The following is a 20702-nucleotide window of genomic DNA, read 5'->3' on the forward strand; positions in this document are numbered from 1 at the left end:
TTAAGATTATTCCAGGGGCAGGAGTCAAATGGGGAAGTGCTTATTTTGGTTAGCTCCCCGCAAGCGGTGACATGTCCCTGCTGCTCTTAGGCAGAGGCACAGCTAGGTGGCTCTGCACACTGCCTATGCCTCGCCCCACACCGAGTGCTGGCTCTGCAGCTCCCATTGGCTGGGAACCGTGGCCAATGGCAACTGCGGGGACAGCATCTATAGGCAGAGGCAGTGTGCAGAGCTGCGCCTCCACTTAGGAGCAGCAAGGATATGTCACCGCCTGCAGGGAGCTGCCTGAGGTGAGCACTGCCTGGATCTGGCACTCCAAAACCCCTCCTGCGCCCCAATCCTCTTTGTCCTGAGCCGCCTCCCACATCCAAACTCCCTCCTAGAGCCCAAACCCAGCACCTCCTCCCACACTCCAACCCCCTCGTGGCCGTTCCTGTGGCTAGGACCAGCAGGGACATGTCACGGCTTCCGGGGAGCCGTACAGAGCCAGGCAGGAAGCCCGCTAGCCCCGCACCAACCGGACTATAAACTGGACTTTCAATGAAAATCAGAAATGCCAGTTTCTAGAGCTTTCTGGCTGATAAAATGCTGGATAACACAGATTTTACTGTACATACAGTACCAACAGTATTTGTCCTACATGTATATTATGACCAGTAAACTTGTGTTCAAAATGCTGCACAAACAAAAAGTGCTATATAAAAAACTAAATATGATTAGAATAATGACTTCTCCTGCAGGTTTTACATAAATTGGCAACATCTTATCTACAGACGTTTATTTTTAAAGGTACAATATATTTTTATGAGTATGCTGATTCTTGTCTGCTGCCATTTTACTAATTTTTTTTAAAAAACCAAGTAAATAAGCTTTAGGCACCCAGCAAGCTGACTGGCTGGCACAGATCCTTTCCTGTAGTGAAGGCATCTGGCTTGAAGGCAAAAAATTCTCAACTCAAAAGATTAATAAAAATAATAAATCATGCAATACTAGGGTAAAGAATTAAATAAAAAAGATTATGTGAGAAGTCTCTGTGAAATGGAGTTTCGAGCAAAACAAACAGGATATTTTTAGCTAGCCTCCATATTAATGTTCAGTAGAAAACATCTAAAAAATAGTTTACACCATTCACTATCACATGTATGAAATTCTCTGGGATTAAGAAAGCTAGACTATTGTGTTTCTGCGACACCCATATGCACATCTATCTTGATTAAAAAAAAATAAAAAAATACTATTTTCACTAGCCAGAGGCTGAATGTGGAATTACTGAATTACTCACTTCAAACAACAACTTTACTCCACAAATAATCACTCTAGTTTCAATAGCAATAAATATGAAGCAAGGTAATACTCAACATGAGTAACGATGTCAAAGCTTGGCCCCACATAGGCAATTAATATTTTAAAAAATATGTTCAACTTACTTTGCATTTCCAGCCATTTGTTGGTACAGAGTCCATAACTGGTTGCAGACAAAAAGTATGGTACCCTTTGTCACATGTATCACACACCAACATCTTGTTGTCTTCCCCAGAATGCCTAAGAAATATGTCAATGGCGACACTTCAAGCCATTTAAAACAGGCCATACTGAAAAAAACACTCTTTAGAAAGTATTTTAAGAGCAAAGCCAGGATAATTGAGCACAGAACTCTTTACATCACAACAGCAACATACGGACACAATTTTCAAACACAGGTGCCTACAGACAGGCTCTTAAATCCATATTAAAGAAACTAAAAGTTGTCTTGTTTTCAAAACTGCTGAACACTTGCAACTCCTATGACTTCTGGAAATCAGCCATTTTTATTTAGGCGTCTATACGTGGATTTAAGACCTAGCTTTTGACACCTATGTTTGAAAGTTCAAGGAACATCTGGCTATAATTAACATCTTTAGATAGAATTCCATCCAGGTGAATCAGCTCAAAATTTGAAACATTCCGCCTTGTGTGTGTCTGGAAAGCCTATGTAATTTTTCCTTCTTCTCAAAATAAACGATTCAGTGATATTTTTTCAAAAAAGAAATAGTTACCCACAACTCAGCCTGCCAATAAGCCTATGATGACAAACCTACATGCATGCAAATGAGTAAAAATAATTGTTAAGGGAGAAGATTCCAAATCCAATTATCTTACAGGCTACACAGTAGGGCAGATCTTCTGTTGGTGTAATCATCAAAGCTCCACTGCCTTCAATTACAACTGACAGGTTATGTGCGTGTGCGTGTATGTGCGCGCGCATACGTACACTGGTATATAAAAATTGCCCATTGAAAAAGGAACAAGCTCAGGATCTGTGCAGACTTTTTAAATATCAAATATATTTTGTGTATTTTTAAGTTCTAATAAATAAATGTAGCAACTGCGTGTACCACTAAGGTTTGGTTTCGATGAATAAGCATAGTTAAACTCCAGGCTCACACTCAGAACTTGTCAGCAAAATGTCATACTGCGTATTAGATGCTACTTCGTTAGCTAAGAGACATGATATTTTGAGAGGAAGGAATAAATGCTGTTCTGAATAGCAAAATGGATAAGACCCTGTCCTATGACACCTGCACAATTCTGCCACCGTGACCTCACCAAAACAATGTACTATGTATATAATCACATTTTACTACCTATTCCATTTGTCATTGTGGAGAGGATTTTTTTTTTAACAAGTCTTCCCATAACACAATGAAAGTCTTCTTGTGGGTGTACTTTTTAGAATGTGCTCCAACACTAATCTTTGATCTTTGACTGCTGATAGCTACTATAGTCTTTGTGTGGTGAGGGAACATAACTTTCTTTGAACTGTGTGTTCTTGGTAAATGGTGCAGCACTAAAGGAGATGCATTTTACCGTACGTATCAGGCATGTCAGGCAGCAATTAAGTGGTTCTTCACTCTCAGATTGTCCTTGATGATGTCCATAAAACTGAATAATATTTTTTTTCTTTCCCAATGGACACTTTTAAAATATATACACACACACAATGCATATTAGATAGGTCTTATGACAATTGTACAGGTATATTCCAAGTCCTGAGTGAATCCTTGTAAAATTTATTTCATCATTTCAAATGCCTGTCTGTCTTATCGGAGATTGCTCTTGAATTGTATCACCTTCAAGTTACTTAGGTAAGCCACAAATGTGTTTTAGCAATGACTTATCAGTTTACTCTTCTACAAGGTATTCTGAAGTAGAAAGATCAGTCTTGCACAAAGAACACTTCCAGCCAGTGGTAAGGTACCTAATATATAGGAGTTCCATCTCAGCTCTTTTTTGAGGAAGATTCAGAAGCTTTGGGATTTGATCAGTTATTTAAGTTAGCACTATGAGCTAAGCAGATGTACTTTGAGATGCAATCTTTATTTTTTAGAACAGTTCAAGATAAACAGTTTTAATAGTAACATTTTGTTCTTAAAATCTCAGCATATGTAAAACCATTCCCCATTCTCACTTACTTGCAGTTCTGGCACACTTTGCAGTCAGGACACTGCCAACCTGCTCGTTTTAAAGGTGTAACTTGTATATCCAGGCACATCCCATGGTAATGCTGCCCACACGTAGTACAAAAAAGTTGATCTAAGAGGTCTCCAGGGCTGTCACACACTGCACAATTTGCTTCTTCCTTTGCTATAATTTAAAAGTTTTCCAATTATTCAGTAAAAAAAAAAACATTTCCTTCATTTTCTTTCTAAAGCCAAACTTTTCCAAACATTTAGAAATTAAGAGGTAAATACTTTAAAAATATTTACAATTTCTTTTCAAGAATGATATACAATTCAATAAAATAGAGAAAACCATGTAATATTTTAAAGTTTTTAATCCATTCAAATTGATTTAGTTTTCCTGATGAATATATGTTCTGGGGTGTTGTTGTTGTTGTTGTTGGGGTTTTTGTTGTTGTTTTTTTTGGAGATCTGTAGCTACTCTTTTCACACCAAAATTACGTACATGTCAAATCTTTAAAAATGAAATCTTATTAAAATAAACAGATTTACTCTCCTCTCCCCCTGAGACTTAAGGCTTATTCCTGTCAGTACAGACTGCATGATCAGATTCTGACTGGTTTCACTGTTGCATTTTGTCCTACATTTTGCTATTTTATGAAAGCTGCACAATATTTTTAGCTGCCATAAATACATTTCTTTTACGTGCTTTTTTAGTCACTTAGTCTTAGACAGTAGCTTACATTTGGTTAGTAGAACTTAACAATTTTGTGGGTAATTGTCCTGATATAGCCTGTGTTATTTGTTTACAATTATTAATTTAAAATACTACTGAATAAAATGTATTGCTACATGCTTACTTACTTAGGCTCTGATTCAGGAGCTTCCATGCTCAGGAATGGCCCTTACACATTTGCACGTGTGTAAATCCCACTGAAGTCAGGAGCTCAAATACCTTTCTGAATCAAGCCCTAACTGTTTTAAAAATTGCAAGACTAATAATGAACTTTTATCACCTTCACTGAGAAAACAAGAAATACTAACTTCATTTGTGGCGAGTCTATATAACAGTTATACACAATATACATAAAGATAGTCTATGTACACACACACCTAATCTCTCACCAGGACATATGCCAATTGTGGGTGTAATTACAGACATAATAAATCTATATTAATGTATTCCTTAAGTAAACCGGCCCTACCAAATATTAGTTATCACAAAAACTGTAGCTATATAATGATGTTTTTGTTTCCATTTTACTAATTTTACAAAGAACAATTTAGAAAATTATTAAATGTCATTAAAAAATACATTTCAAATATATATAGATATATAATTATAAATGGCACAGATGATGTTTGCCTGACATTTTTCATTGTATGACCCTGTTTTTTCAGTTGCTTATAACTTTTCCAAACTTAAAACATTTGGGCTGAAATTTTCTAGGCCAAATGTTTACCTCAGGTTTAATTTTTATGGAAAATTTCAGCTGTAGGAGATTCAGATGCTTCTGAGAATGAGGTTAAGGGAAAATGTTTTGACCTATGTTAAAAAAAAATCATACAACTTTTCACTGAAAATCACTAGCACCTCCGTAATTTGAAAATGAGATTTGAAATTTAGCAGAGGATGGTTGCTGTGGTATCAGGAATGTACCTTTTGCCATCCCTGCAATAATTCATTCAAATTTGTATATGCTCAGCAGAGGTGCATTGGAGTTTGGCAGCTAAATTCTCTGAAGATTCTATACGTACTGATCATGTGCCATCCCTTCACAGCTCCGACATGCTGACCAGACTATACACGCAGCATCTCACAGAGCGCATTAACATAGTTCATCCCAGGAATGCAGGGGGTGAGCAATTGCCTCTCCCAGCGGCTGGGGACACTGTGGTGCTAAGTGCCAAAACTGAGCACAGGGAGACTACCCCTCTTGTGCCCTCAGTGCTTCCTCTGCTGGGCACAAGCAGCAAAAGGGAGGAAACTACCTGATTTGAATTCAGAGTGTGAGGAACCATCAAGGGGGAAGAGATGGAGGGTGAGAGGAACCTTGCATGAGCAACCTTAATTCAGGCACTTCCTAACCTGAGTCCTTGACTTTGCAATAATAATAATGTTCTAAACATATTTTATCTATTTATTCATATACATACAGCAGCTGCTCCCCTTCCCATTTTGTTTAGATTACAAATTAAAACACGTACACAGGTTCCATTTCTTCAAGTCCCTACGTTATTAGGTCTGTGACTCCACATTATGGAACAGCTGATTTCCATGTGTAATAGTTGACTCTGCTCAAAATTTGAATACTCATTCAATGCACGTGATAACATTTAATTTGATCATATTGAATGTGAGGAAGCAAAAAAACCCTATTCTTTACTTTCCATAACTCACTCTAAATATAACAGATAAATATTCAATTTACCAACTCAATTTATTTTTGTATAGTAGCTATTATACCATCTTTACAAAATGTTTCAGATAGTTACAAATGCAGAATTTTTCAAAAAAATATAATATAAAGAAGATACTACATGACTAGAAAAATTAAATTAGACATGAGAGAAGGGAAAGCTGAAGGTGGGCAACAAATGCAAGAAAGTATATATATTTTTGGTAGTATTTGAAACCACTGAGACTGTAATTCAGGCCTGGCGAAGGGATTGCATCAGATAGGATGTAAGCAATATAGCTAAGAGAAAGGCAGACAAAGGAGGATTCTAGCTGACCAATATAGGAAGTGACCACGTTAGAGAGAATGGATGGAGTTGGCTGAGAGAGCAGCCAAAAACTAGAGGGTAGATTTTTAATTTTGGTCTTTGATAAAATGCACCAATAATGTGAGCAGATACTAAGGTAGTGTAGACAAATTTGAACATTGATTAAAAGCAGGGTTACTGTTTGTACACAGTGCAAAGAAATTGCAGTTATCTAGAAAGGAGACAAGACAGAACATGGGTGTGAGAAAATGGATGAAAATGCAGATAAAGTTAGATATTGTTAAGACTGATGAGATAAGACTGAGCTGTGCATTGAGATGGCTGTAATCAGTGCATGGATTTCCCACAACTTCAGCAATGGCAGCTAAAACCACATTTTACTTAGAGTAAAAGGCAAATATGTACAGTCACTTGAAATTTCCAAATGGTGCAGTGGACTTGGAGGCCCGATCACTGTTTCTCGAGGCAACAACTGAACGGTCTTAGAGTCTGCAAATTATCAGCATATTGGCAACACCTTATGACTCTAAAGATAAATTCTAATTAAGAGGATCAAGATTAGCAATATGTGAACCTCAAAAGGTTTGGATAAGCACTCAAAAACTCACATTGGCTAGAGATTCTGCTTCAGTGTGAGGGAAAAATATGAGAACACCTTTTTTCTTTCTGTATTTCATCACTTCAGCTTGACCTCATGACCAGCAAAAAGTGAAGAAGAGTGCAAAAACGAGAGACACTGTGTGCTTATGTGACTGTGTGAGAGAGAGCTGAATTTTGCCAGATCTTTAAAATTTGACAAAGTTTCAGGTTAGGTCTTACTTTGGCCAGAACAGTTTGCTTCACAATCAAGATTTTTTTTCAGATAATGGAAAATTTTAGTGTAGGTATCAACAGGAAGAAATTTAGGGGGAAAAAAGAGATTCTAGGGAGGAAGTCTAAATCGATAGGCAAGACATTTGACAAAGCAATTTAAAGCAAGGTATTAAACAGGGATAAACTTTCCAAGAGTGATCTTAAGTTTAATGGAAATATGATGCTTATAGTAAGATCACAAAGAAAACATTGAGTTTGAGGAAGCGGCTATGAAAGAGGATTAGGAGCTGTGGAAGAAAAGTTGGAGATTACGAGGTCAAGAGTGCCACGGTGTTGAGCTGGGCTAGTAGGAGTCTTTTGAAGGAAAGAAGACATACAAGCTGGATGAACAGGGTGACAGAATGCAGTGTGTCTGAGCCAAATTATGGATTTTATCTTGTTCGAGGTGTGGAAAAGTTGGATGTGGTGACTGCATAGGTTTGGACATGGCCAAAGCCAATCTTTTGTACTGCATTCCAGACAGCTGCCCTTCCTGGAAAAGGTATTTGACCCTTAGTTAAAGAACTAATACTAGGAGCCTTCAAGACTGCAGTCTGGGGACACCAGATTTTATTGTCTCTCAACTACTGGCCAACCCCTCCACTGGAATTAATATAGATATAGATAGAGAGAAAGATGAATATGTTTATATACATAAATATATAAATAAATAAACAAACAAACTGGTGGGTCTGTAGAATCTCACTTTAAGAATGCCTTAAAGATGGGGGCCCTATTCAGGAGCAGCATTCTGCTCTGTGCAAGGGGCAGACCATCGGCACATTTAAGGACTTGCAGAAGCAAGAGACGTTCTGCCCATTTTGAAAGCTACAAACCTCAGACTCACAGAAGGTGCATCACAGGACTTCTGTTGTTTTCAAAGATCTGTTACTCTTGAGTGCTTCAAGAGTAAAGTCACTGCAGTTAAGAAGTTCCTTTGCTAAGCACCTTTCCTTCTGCCCCTTGCTTTCCTGCCATGTTGTCCCTGAAGGGGTTAAACTAGACGCCCAGTATGCTCACAGCCTAGATGTAGCTCTGGGGGAAACGTGTGTATAAGCAAGTGGGGGGGGGCACCTGACTGATTTTGGCGTTAGGGTGGCAGCACCCTATGTCTCAAGGAAGGGCATCAGACAAGAGCCGTATGGTCCCAAAGCTAGAAACAGTGACTAGGCTCTACCCAGACCCAGTTGGCTTTGAAGCATATAGGAGCTAGCTACTGGGTCCACATGCAACAGACTGGTGACCATTCAGAGCGTATTGGGTTAGCTTGTAACAGACAGTATGTGAAAAAGCCATTTTCCATGACAACTAATGGAAAGCAGCTTTTTCATTATTTCATCAACTCATCAAAATACATATTCACACCCCAAGATTTCAGAGCACTAGCCTAATTCAAGGTGATAGTGACAAGTGAATAATAATAGTCGGGGTAGTTACTTCTGAAAATATACAGAAGTTCACACTAGCTGATACTGTTTGACACGCCCACTGCTCCTGAAGATGATTTAGTTCCCCACTCTCCAGTGGGTAATCTGTTTATTTAAATTAGACTTGCTTGTGTGTAATGTTTTGCCTGCTTCCCTCTTTCAATTGTTATTTAACAGCTGAATAGGAAGGGGGTGTATATACACGGGATTCTGCTCGCTCCAACCTTCCTTCCCTCAAATTCTACTCTGCCCTTAAGCAGAAAAATATGCAGGATCAGGATGCAAGGGATGTGCTGTCACTTATCGACATGAAAGCAGCTCAGTGGAAAGAAAAGGCCATTTGAAAACATCTTCTGGACACATCTGAGCAGCAGCACTTTTTATATGTACAAGCTTGTACTACTGACTGAGCAGCCAAGTGGGCTGGAAGGCAGAGGAGGAATTCCTACACACTCCCTTTCCCCTCTGCCCATTCCAGCTATAACACGACTGAATCATAGTGGATGAAGAAGAATGTTTTACAAATGTATGAACAATTTGCTAAACAAATTACACTTTGGAGGTTGGGCTAAACCTCCCTTAAAAGCAGGAGGAGCAGAGGAAGGGAAACAGGAATTCAGGATTTGCCATACTGGAGCAGACAAGTGATCCCATGCACTCCAGAAGCCTGTCTGAAATGAGTTACGGTGAGAACCTTAAGTAGCGATGTCTGAAATGGGCCATGGGCAGGGAGATCTTGGCGCTGTAGCATATCAGAGTGCAGGGATTTGCACAGTCTGCTATTATTGAGAAATATCCACACTGGTGTTGGTCAGTTCAGTATTATGAACAGCAACTCTAAACCCAGGCTGGCTGCAACAATTCTACTTCTGTCTGCATTTCCATTTAACATTTATTTTAGTGAAATCTCCCTTTTTATTTTTTAAAACAAATTTGTGGTTAATGGCTTTTTAAAATATACCTATCTTTATATTTTTTCTAATTTACAGAACTTTAAGAAATGGTTATAATGTCCCTGATGCAGGATACAGCCCATACTTAGTATGCAGGGTGCTGACCACCGTGGCCCAATAGTCTAATTGGCTTCAAGGAGGTTATTCACATGCCTAAATACGAACACATACTTAAATGCTTTGCTGGATTGGGCCAGGATGCTCAGTATCTTACACGGTGGAGTCCCATACGACCAGAGTGTGAACCTGTGATATAATAACCATATACAGTTCACTTTCTTATTTGAATGTAGCTTACTTACATCTTTCAGGAGCCTGGTCAATATGGTCTGGACAAAGGAGGGAGAAGTTACTGAAATCCTGAAAGGTGCCTGCTCCAGCAGCACAGGGGTAATGGTACATCTGGGTACATTTCTCTTCACAGCATTTGATAGTGGCTCCAAGGTGCTTACAATATGCACATCTCTGAAAAACAGACATGCAGTTCTTTTTACGATGAAACTGAAGACAAAAACTACAGTTCACAGAAGAAATCCCTTTGTTGCACAAATCAGAAAATCCATTCTCGTGTCAGCCCCTGAGGCCCAGCCAGGGCCAAAGATCTTAGTCACAGAAGCAATGTTACAACCATGTATCTACTCTATAGATTTTCACTTTGCAAAGATGGCTGACAGCTTGGAATTTGGTGCTTCCTCGTGATCATTCTGGCTAAAGATTTTTTGAGCTGGATTTTCAAGAGTACACAGAGTTGCTTAACTCTGCTAGAGAATAGTAGAGCTCCCACTGACTTCACTGGAAATAGTGCTAGGGCAATGCTGAGAACTGCAGAAAGTCCCAACCCTTAGGTATAACCTGCTTAACCTTCTGAGGTGCATTATGTGGCAATCCCCTAAAATGGCAAACACCAGCATACAAACAAAATCTATCCTCATTATTTACTGCTGCCCATACAAACAGACTGTCATTATCTGCAAGAACCGTTTGCTTCACATGAATAAATCTGCTCTGGTAACTTCAAACTTGTTGATGGTGGAATGTATTTCCTTTACTTTTTATCTATTGTCTAATTTTAGCTATTCCTTTTGTAAAGAGGCATGTAAAGTAATCCAGAATAGTGCATGCAGAGGCTACGCATGTTGGTACGGGCTGTCAGTAGAAATGGTATAATTCTGACATTGTGAAATAACAGTGTACATTAGAATATGAAAATATGTGAACGTAAACAAGAAGTATCATGTTCTACTTCAGGGCTTGGCAACCTTTCAGAAGTGGTGTGCTGAGTCTTCATTTATTCGCTCTAATTTGCGGTTTCGTGTGCCAGTCATACATTTTAACATTTTTAAGAGGTCTCTTTCTATAAGTCTATAATATATAACTAAACTATTGTTGTATGTAAAGTAAATAAGATTATTAAAATGTTTAAGAAGCTTCATTTAAAATTAAATTAAAATGGAGAACCACCCCCAGACCAGTGGCCAGGACCAGGCCAGTGTGAGTACCACTGAAAATCAGCTTACATGCCATCTTTGCATGCCATAGTACGGAGCAACCCTGTCTGGCAGAGTGATGGATTAGATGACCTAGTATCTCTTTCCCATCTCTAATTACTCTGATTCTGTGATACATGAGTTCAGACAACAGACATACTTTACACAGAATCAGTATTGTTATCATTAATGAAAAGAGAATTCATCATGAACTAAAACAATATTACATAGGGTCACCCCACCTGGAGTTCGTTCTGCATGGCAGGTGCACCTGCCTTTGTTTCCCTTTCAGAGTCCCCTGAAACAGTCCAAACATTTTTTTTCAGTGCCAGTAGTCTTGTGGGGCTAAGTTATTACCTAAGAAAGCCCCCCATGCACACAAGTCCCAATACTGTAGTGCAGACAACACATCAAATGCAGCCCTGGTGCCCTCACCACACCCAGCTCTCCAGCACCACCCTGGCTCCCCAGCATAGTCCTCTCACCTCTCTTTGCCAGGACAACCACCCCAGCCCTTCCGACTGGAGTGCACTCCCACTCTTCCCAGCGGAAACCCCCACAGCCTCTCTGCTGGGATCATCCTTGCCATGGGAGCAGGCCTCATACTCCCTGGATTTCTCTCAGTTCTGGGTCCAGCTCTATGGCCCTGGATATATCAGCGGGTAAGCTCATCTTGCCTTCAGCCCTCCAGCCCTGGCTCTCTGGCTGGGGGACACCAGCCAGCAAACCCTTCTTTTGCTGCTCTCTTTCCTTCAGTCTTCTCCCAGGAACCACATTGTGCTTCCTTCTGGGACTCCTCCAGTTCCTTGGTTTCTGGCAGCTTTCACCTGCTTTTCCTGACTAAACCAATCTTCTCTGACTCATTGGGACCCCGCCCTCTCAGATCTCTCCCTGATCTTCTATAGTACCCTGGTGCTGACCCACCCTCTTAACTGGCCAAGTGGGAGCACCCGTTCTGGTACGGGGAGACAGATCTACTTCATTCACAGAGGCCAGCCGCCCTGCGACACAACCTCTTTATTCGAGGATGGAATTTTTTTCCCCACATCTATCTCACCCACAGCTTTCTGATTTAGTTCATCAGTTCTTTAACTTCTTGGCTCTCATTACAGTCCCCGAAGCACTGCAACATGCTTCTGCACTTTTTCTCCAAGGCAATAATAATTTTTGGGGTAACATACGGCACTATAGAAAATGTGGAATAAACTGATGAAAAATAGGCCTGTGGTTTATAACAAAGCATATAAAGGGTAAGGTACCAGGTGAGCTAATCTTTCATTATAAAAATATTCACTTTAGGAATACTGGCATATTAGGAGTACAAGAGCATCAACTGACACAAAGGAACAAGTACTCCAGTACTATATCTGCTTAATTCTTTAGAACACAGAAAATGTACATTACCTTAATTCTCCAACATTTCACGAGTCAGACACAAGACATAAATAATGCTCTTACAAACTCCTGGCAACTGACAACTGATTTTAAGGCAAAGAGTTTGTAAGGATACATGTCTAAGTTAATTGCTACACAGATATTCTTAAAGTCAGACCAATCCACATCCTCAGAGAAACATCCATCTGCATGGCCAACTGAAGGTATAGTGATGGGCGAAATGGCTATTTCAGTTGCAATATAAAAGAGAAACTGTCAGGTCTACAAAAGAAGCCAGTTGATTGGGGGTAGCTATTGCCAAGTATTTTGTGCAGCAAGGCTTAAAAAAAAACAGAAAGAGAGAGAGAGAGAAAGAGATTTCCAACATAATGTACAGAGAAGAAAGATTTTACAACCCCTACTGAAGACAGAGGTCCAATGACCTCTTGTTCAGCACTCAAAATTTATATGAATAATAGGGTTTCCTTGCAAAAAATTTACAGAGCTGAGCTCTGGATGCCACAAGGCTGGCTATCAAAGATGCATTTGTACTGTCATTGCTTTACAGCTCTGCTCTAATGTCCTTGCCATTGAAATATATAGCTCCAGATATGGGAAGACATGGCATACAAGCGGTTAAATGCATACCTACATCAGTACATTAAGGTGATATGAGATATTGTGAGCATGCACAGATGAGTTTTAATATCTACTAGACTTCCAATCTCTATCTATCTATGTATGTTACTAATGTCTCTGAATAGTAAAATTATAACTATTATAAGGTTGAAAACACTGTGACAAAGTCACTTTTAGAGACCATACATTCACTGAATATATGATCTAGGATGCTGTATTGGGGGTAAATGGTACTGAATGTGAGGTTCTGAAACCATGCATCCTACAATCTCAAGCTTTGCAAACTGCAGCTGCATGCTTGTCTTATAACTACCACACAACCAGTGGCATAATTGCATATCCAACATTCAAACTGTACAGATTAAGAATGCAGGCAAGAGAGGTTTGGTAGGATTAATCCTTAGAACATTAAAAATTTCCAGCCAGATTAACCCTTTAGAAGATGTCCATAGATATCTCACAGGTCAGGCTGGTGGTGGGGTGATGGAGGAATGTGTGTGCGCGCGCATGCGTGAGAAATAAATTAATGAGATGAATGAAAAGATTCCAAATGTTACTCAAAACGTTGAATTATCAAGTTGTAATAAATAACAGTGTTAGTGACATTTAAGGCTTCAAGTTTCTGCTTTAAAATATCCATACAAGAAGGTATATAATGAATGATAAAAGTAGATTTAGAGTGCATCCTTCTCCAAATTTTATGCTGATTCCTGAGATGTCAGTTAGTGGATTCCTCATCAGTTTTCACAAAAGAATGGAAAATAGGATGATAAGAGAAGAGCAAGATCTAAATAACTCTGAGAAGTACTGAAAAATGCCGAAAACATGCTGATTTACAGTATCACATAAAGAAATGAGGGGTATGGGGAGGGGGGTGGAAGCCCTAATTACATTTAATTGAACCCTTCAAACCCATCTGCTAAAAATATGTTAGCAATGAAAAGCATTTGGCAGTTACACAAACACACACTTTATAAACAAGGTGACATATATCATCTGAACCATATAAAAAATGAAGAATATCAACATTTATTAAATTGATAAGATGAAGAAATAAAGCAGTCAGAAGTAATAAATCCTCACAGGGAGTTTTTGCCATAGCTGCTGACTAGAAAACTTACTTCTCCAGCAACAGAAGCCAACACTTCTCTGAAATTGGACAAGTTATCGCCAAGAACAAGTATGTAGTTACTGTAACTGACTGACTTTTCTGAGGGAAGTGTTCAAAAACAATGAATTAGATGTTTTCAAGGCTGTGATACATAAAAGCTTCCAAAACCAATGTTACTTTGGTTTTTTACTGCAAAAATATTTCATCAGGACATTAGAAAAAAAATCAAATTATCAAGACAGTATAAGTGTCTTTTTCCATCACCACACTGTACATTCAAAGATGATAAGAGACTAAAGGAAAGTACAGAGTTTTCAAGATGACCCAACAAAGGGTAGATGAAATTACATTAGATTCTCAGGAACTGTGTGTCTTGAACTCTGGTCCACAGGGCTATTTGGAGCTAGCTGGTTCCAGCCTGCCACGAGGAACCTGTTAACTGTTGTCAGAATAGGAGCTGATCTCAGACAAAAGACCTCAGACCTGGGAGCTGATTGGCAGAATGCTAAAGATTCTGATTGGTACACAGCTCCTATTTAAACCTAGCACAGGAACAGGAAGTCATCTATGCAACTGGATCCACCGTGCTCTGGACTGTATGCCTTTTGCTTCCTCCTCCCGCTACCCGGGCTTGACTTCCTGGTATCCCAACTTGGTCTCACTCTTTTTACCGAACCAAGGTTCTGCTGCCAAGTTCATCTCCTGGTAACCTGACCCTTGCCTGCATCCTGACACTCGGACTTTCGGTTTGCATTCTGATTTGTCTTGGACTCTGAGTTCCTGGTATCCGACTTGGCCTGAGTCCCAACCCCTGCTTTGACTGCTAGGTCAGACTGCCCATATTCAAGTTAGGACACAGCTAAAGGTGATGGCATATGGGGCTCCTCTCAGAACATTCAACGCTGCTGCAGGGATTAAAAATGTCAAGCTGTCAAAGAAAGCATGAAATGATTAGGAACCAGAAGTTTTACAGTTTGCTGAACTGAAGGAAAGTCCTTGCACAGTGCTATAAACAAGTTAGAAAGTTCAGGTTTTGTTCACAGCTCATTCAATTTGAAACTTACTTAACTCATTAGGTTCATTAGCTCCAATCTGACACTGTAACATGACTCAGTTCTTTATACTTTAAAAAAAGAAACTAGAAATCCATGTAAGAGGCAGCTTCTCTCTTTCACTCACTGTGGGGAAACCACCTCCCCAAATGAGCAGAATCAGCATTTTTTAATTCTACCTCTATCCTCCCCATACTGCCCTTGGTTGTCATCTTTGTTGCTGTTGTTACACCATAGACCTGCTAGCCCTTGAATACTACCATTAACCTAAGGGAAGAGTACTGAGCTCAGGACTTAAATGTCTTTCTAGAAAAACAGGAAATGCCACTGCTTTATTGAGAAATGAGTCTCAAGAGAAACTGATTAAACAGAAATTATAGAACTGCCACCACAAGAGTTTACTGGGTACCTACTCAACATTACAAAAAGGTCCACTGATTGATCAGGACTGGAATATATGCAAATAGGGTGACCAGAGGTCCCTATTTTATAGGGACAGTCCCATATTTGGGGCTCTCTCTTATATAGGCAGCTATTACCCCCCACCCCGTCCCGACTTTTCACACTTGCTGTCTGGTCACTCTATATGCAAAGCAGAGGTTACCACATGTATGTATCTCAGTTCAAGGTGTTGCAGGCTGACTTAATTTTCAATGTATGCTGTAAAAAAAGAAACTTGTTGACAGACATGTCAGCCCTGGTGTTAACCAGATAAAAGTAAATCTGATAAAAGTAGCATAAGCTAAAATTATAGAACAAAAGCTTGGTTTTGTCCATACATTATCAAAACAAAGTACCTGATCCTTAGAGTGGCTGAGACCCACCAACGCTCATTGGCTTCATGGGAAGTTGAGGATCAGGACCTAAAAGCTAGGGCAATAAAAGGATTGTTGGCTCTGTCCTCACTGTTAAAAATATTCTTGATTTCAAAAAGTGCCTTTATGAAAAACCTGCATCCACTATGTTAACAGATTTCCACTACTGAGGTGCGTTGGAAAAATATTCATCCAAAAACAGAAAAAAAATTAACTGAAGAGAAGATTATGACACGGGTTCTGATCTAGCTGCTACCAATAGCAAATCAAAGGAATATATAATGTTTTATATTTTATAATTCTTTCACTGCTTTTAGTACTCTTATTTAAAGTGAACATGTATGAAACAATTGCATTATGAAGAAATACTGTGGATTTTAGAGAAGGGGTCAAAATTATGACTTAGAATGGAAACTTATATGCAATCAGAATTCAGCAAAATATTAATTTTACCATTCCAAAACTTATTTTGGATAAAATGACAGACTTTATACTTTGCACAGCTCTGTGTATTTCTTTCAGCTTTTAAAATGTTAGCTGAGAAACAACAGAATGCAATGAATGATTTTCATTTATAATAGTGTACTGTACCAGGTAGATGACTCACCTGTTCTATTTTATTGACCTTGCACAATTTAATCTATACAGAATAGTACAGCTGTATAAACTGTTATCTTACAAATGGTTCAGCTACTGAAAATTGTTGTGATGGACTCATATTAGAGGAATAAAGAGAATAATACCTTATGGTCCTGACATTAATAAGACCTCAAAGAAACCTGAATGTAAATGGTGGTTAACGAGATGTGCTGCTGTTGTTTTGACAAACATCTTCGGTTGCTCTGTGATCTGATAAAAGCCTAGTAATGGTTATGAGCACACATCACTATCAGGATATCTAATATCAAGTCCAATGTTTTCTAAGTATTGTAGATAATTAAGAAATATTAAACACACCAACATGTTGACAAAGGAGAGTAAGCAATGTTCCATTATATGACTGCTTTAAAAAGGTACTATGTTATTTGCATGTCTAGCAGTACCCATTATTTTCTAATCTTTTAAATTTTGTATTAACAATGCCAGATATAGGGAGATGATTCAAAGCTGATAATGAGCAGGACAACCAGAGATTGGTTATTTTAAACTTGAAGATTTAATAAAAAATTAAACAACAAAAAAAAGGAAATTAAAATTCAAATTGCTCTAGCTTAGATTTTAATTGCACTGTAATTGTAATTTTCTTTTACCCACTATAACTTACTACATGAAACATTTTGAAGCACCAGCAGACTCTAAAGTAATTTAAAAGGCAAACTTGAAACCTGAGAAAACATTTCCTTACCTTAGTTTATTTAAAAACAAACAAACAAGACCCATGCCTGCCTATGTCAGGCTTTTGGTGCTTTGATATCTTTAAAAACTCACAATATTATGAAGTACAGTATATATTACATACCAAAAAAAAAAATCACATGTGAAAATAATGCCATTGTTGCAAAGTCAAGCACTGAAAAGTTAGCATATACCAGAATTAAGGTTGACAGAATGCATTATGACTACATGTAATTAAATGCAGCAGGTATTTAATCGCAAGATCACATACTATTTTTTCCACAGGACTCCAACCTCATTCAGTGCACAGGATCGATGGTGCTCAATGAATAGATATTATTCATTACCTCTTTTTATCCTCTTATTAATGTGGGGACCCTATGCTGTACTGAAAGTACACCATTCAAACTGTGCATTGAATACTAAATTATTAATTTCCTAATGGGCGTGTCTTTAGTGCATTCTCTGTACTGTCAGTTATGAAACTATACTAAATTTATCTTCACAACCTCTCTCTAAGGTGAAGGGGCATTATCCCTATTTTATAGATGGAGAAGTGAGGCAGAGAGAAATTAAGGCTAAAATTGACAACAGTATACAGCAGTTTTGGTTGCCCATTTTGATATATCTGAATAACCTGATTTTTACAGAGTACTTAGCATTTTTACAGCCCTATATATTTGAAGCTGTGAAGTTGCAACTTAGGTAAATCAGGTCAAAGGTGTCTGAAGCTGGTCATACAGAAAATTTGGCACATATAATTAGTGACCAACTGTGAAAGTTTTGTCCTAAGTGACCTGCCAACATCACATCTAACCTTAATTCTGGCATATACTAACTTCAATACCTGAGTTTCCAATCTTAACATTATTTTAACAGTTTTTATATGAAATTTCAATTTTTTTTTAAACAAAGCAAAATGAAAATTATATTCTGTGGAACCATATTGACCACCACATGGATCATCAGCGAAGCTGGGTCCTTTAGAGCCACACCACAGATTTCAATCATTTGGGCTAATGGACTATCTGGATGGCTACTGGCAGCAGCGGTAGACTGTTATTTTCCAAGTAGACCAGTCCATGGGGTCGAGGAATGACACACACACTTACCAAGGGTTTACACAACTATTTGCAGACAACAGAAGCCTCAAGAATCCTGGATTCGATCCCAGATTCTGGAGGGAAACGTGCTCTAGTAGTCATAGGCCATTCTGCTCCTGTCTACCTCACCTGACTCCTGCTCTGTAGAGATATATTTGTAGAAGATTATAATTTAGAGACGCTCCCTCACAAGGGACAGTATTATGAACACAGAAATTTGGAGATGTGAACCCTGGAGGTGGGGATTGGGAGCACAACGTGGCTATGGGCAGCAGTTCACCTGAGAGGCTCTCCGGTTTGTTTTATTATAGTTTTATTCCTTTCTCATTCACTGATTCATTATTTAATGAACCCAAGATCATTACATGGTGTCTGAGGTGCGGAATGAGAAGGAAACTGGAGTGATTTTGAAGTTAACTTGGGTTTGCAACTGAAAGCAGAGACAAAGGGAGGCACCAAAGAAGCACACGGAGCACCAGGCACAGAGGCTTTTGCATGTATTTGGTGAGCGCAACAGTAGCTTGACCAGCTTAAGAGGGGGAAAAAGCCAAAAACTGATGTATTGCAACCTCCATCCAGTCTTCACTTGTCAGGCAATGCTGCCAAGAACCTAAAAACATTCAGACGGAGATCTGAATTGTATTTAGCAGTCACAGGGGCAGAGGAGAAAAATGATAAAGTGAAACCCTCAATCTTATTGTATATTATTGGGGATGAAGCATTGGATATTTATAATAAATTTAGATTTGAAGAAGGTGAAAGCAGGAAGTTCAGTAAAATATTGATTAAATTTGAGGAATGCTGCATGCCAAATAAGAATGAAACCTTTGGGAGACCCAAATATTTATATGCATGCAAAAAACGGAATCATTTAATACCACAAATGATTCTGTGAGTTAAGAAACAGATTGATCCGGAAGGAGATTTAACTTTAGAAAAAGCTCTCCAAATATGCAGGGCAGCGGAAACTGTGAAAGCACAAGCCAGAGAGCTGAATTCACCAGAAGGGGTTATCCACGTACTAAGTTCAAAATAATATCGCCAGAAGAGGTCAAATCAAAGAGTGGAACCTCTAGCTGTGAATACCACGCTAGGGGGAAGACTGGCTTTCAGACGGTCATGTGGAAGTTGTGGATCACTGCATGCCCCCAAACAGTGTGTTGCCTTTGCAAAAGTCTGTCATAAATGTGGGGAAAATAAATTATTTTGCAAAATTCTGCAGATCCCAAATGCAGAAAAGTCAAGTGCATTCGGTTAAAGACATTCTTGTTGAGGAGTTTTTCTGTAGACGAACTGGGATCTAGCAAGCATGATGAGAGGGACTGGATACTGCCTGTGACTGTGAATGGAATAATTATTCCACTGAAACTGGACACAGAAGCTCAGGTTTATATCTGAACAAGATTATGAAAGACTGAAAATAAGACCAAAACTGGCACCAACAAAAATAAAAGTAACTGGTTAGTCTGGAACAAATATACCACTGAAGGAAAAGTGAATTGCTAGCATCAACCGTTTAAAAAAAAATGTACAGGCTCCCTTTCATTGTAGGGCTAAAGGAGGTGACATCAATTTTAGGCCTGGCTGCATGTGAGAAATTCAATCTGCTAACATTGGCACTGCTCTCATTACAAGATCATATTGAACTGGCTATGAGGTATTCTTTCGGGAATATCAAAGGTTGGGTTGCTTGCAGGGTGTAAATACAATCTGGATAAACCAGCAGGTCCCTCCAGGTCTCCATCCATATAGAAAGATGCCATTTAGACTTGGGTTTATCACAGAGTGTGAGTTTGCAAGAATGGAAGCAATACAAGTAATACAAAAAATTGAGGTGACAACATAATGGGTGAGCTCCCTTGTCATTGTGGAGAAAAGTAACTGTCAGCCACGCATATGCTTAGATCCCAGAGACCTCGACAAGGCTATATAAAGAACATTTCAAACTATCAACCAGAGAATAAATTATGGCTCAATTTGCAAATGCTAAATATTTCAATAAATGGGATGAATCCTCAGGTTTTGGCAGATAAAATTAAATGAAGAAAGCTCAAAGTTATGCATATTTGATATCCCATTTGGGTATTATGCTCATGCTTACCTTTCGGCATACTTAATCCGCCAAACCAGCAGCTTTGAGAAAATTCCTAGAGAATAAAAATGAATGGTATTCGGGTGCAGAACAAGAGGCACCATGAAAAGGTTTAAAACAACTAATTCAAGAGCCAGTTCTAGGCACCAGGAAGGCCTATTAAAATTTCAGCAGATGCTTCATAGTCTGGGTTAGGTGCGGTGATTTTACAGAAGCATGAAGATTGTTGGCAACCATTGGCATATGCATCCAAATCACTGACTGAGGCAGAAACCAGATACACACAGATCAAGAA

The 20702-nt window shown here is 38.9% G+C and overlaps 1 protein-coding gene across 15 annotated transcripts in view; it reads right to left on the reverse strand.

Annotated features, from left to right (window-relative positions):
• The window catches only part of KMT2C (lysine methyltransferase 2C), a 332701-nt gene that overhangs the window by 145621 nt on the left and 166378 nt on the right, over positions 1-20702 (reverse strand). For all 15 annotated transcript variants that reach the window (XM_030550063.1, XM_030550061.1, XM_030550055.1 and 12 more), the window contains 3 exons: positions 9702-9864; positions 3453-3624; positions 1428-1542 (listed from right to left, as the gene is read on the reverse strand). In XM_030550063.1, the coding sequence (XP_030405923.1) occupies positions 1428-1542; positions 3453-3624; positions 9702-9864 (450 nt within the window). The remainder of the gene's footprint in view (positions 1-1427; positions 1543-3452; positions 3625-9701; positions 9865-20702) is intronic.

Source organism: Gopherus evgoodei, chromosome 2 (genome assembly GCF_007399415.2).
Source record: "Gopherus evgoodei ecotype Sinaloan lineage chromosome 2, rGopEvg1_v1.p, whole genome shotgun sequence".
Classification (NCBI taxonomy): domain Eukaryota; kingdom Metazoa; phylum Chordata; order Testudines; family Testudinidae; genus Gopherus; species Gopherus evgoodei.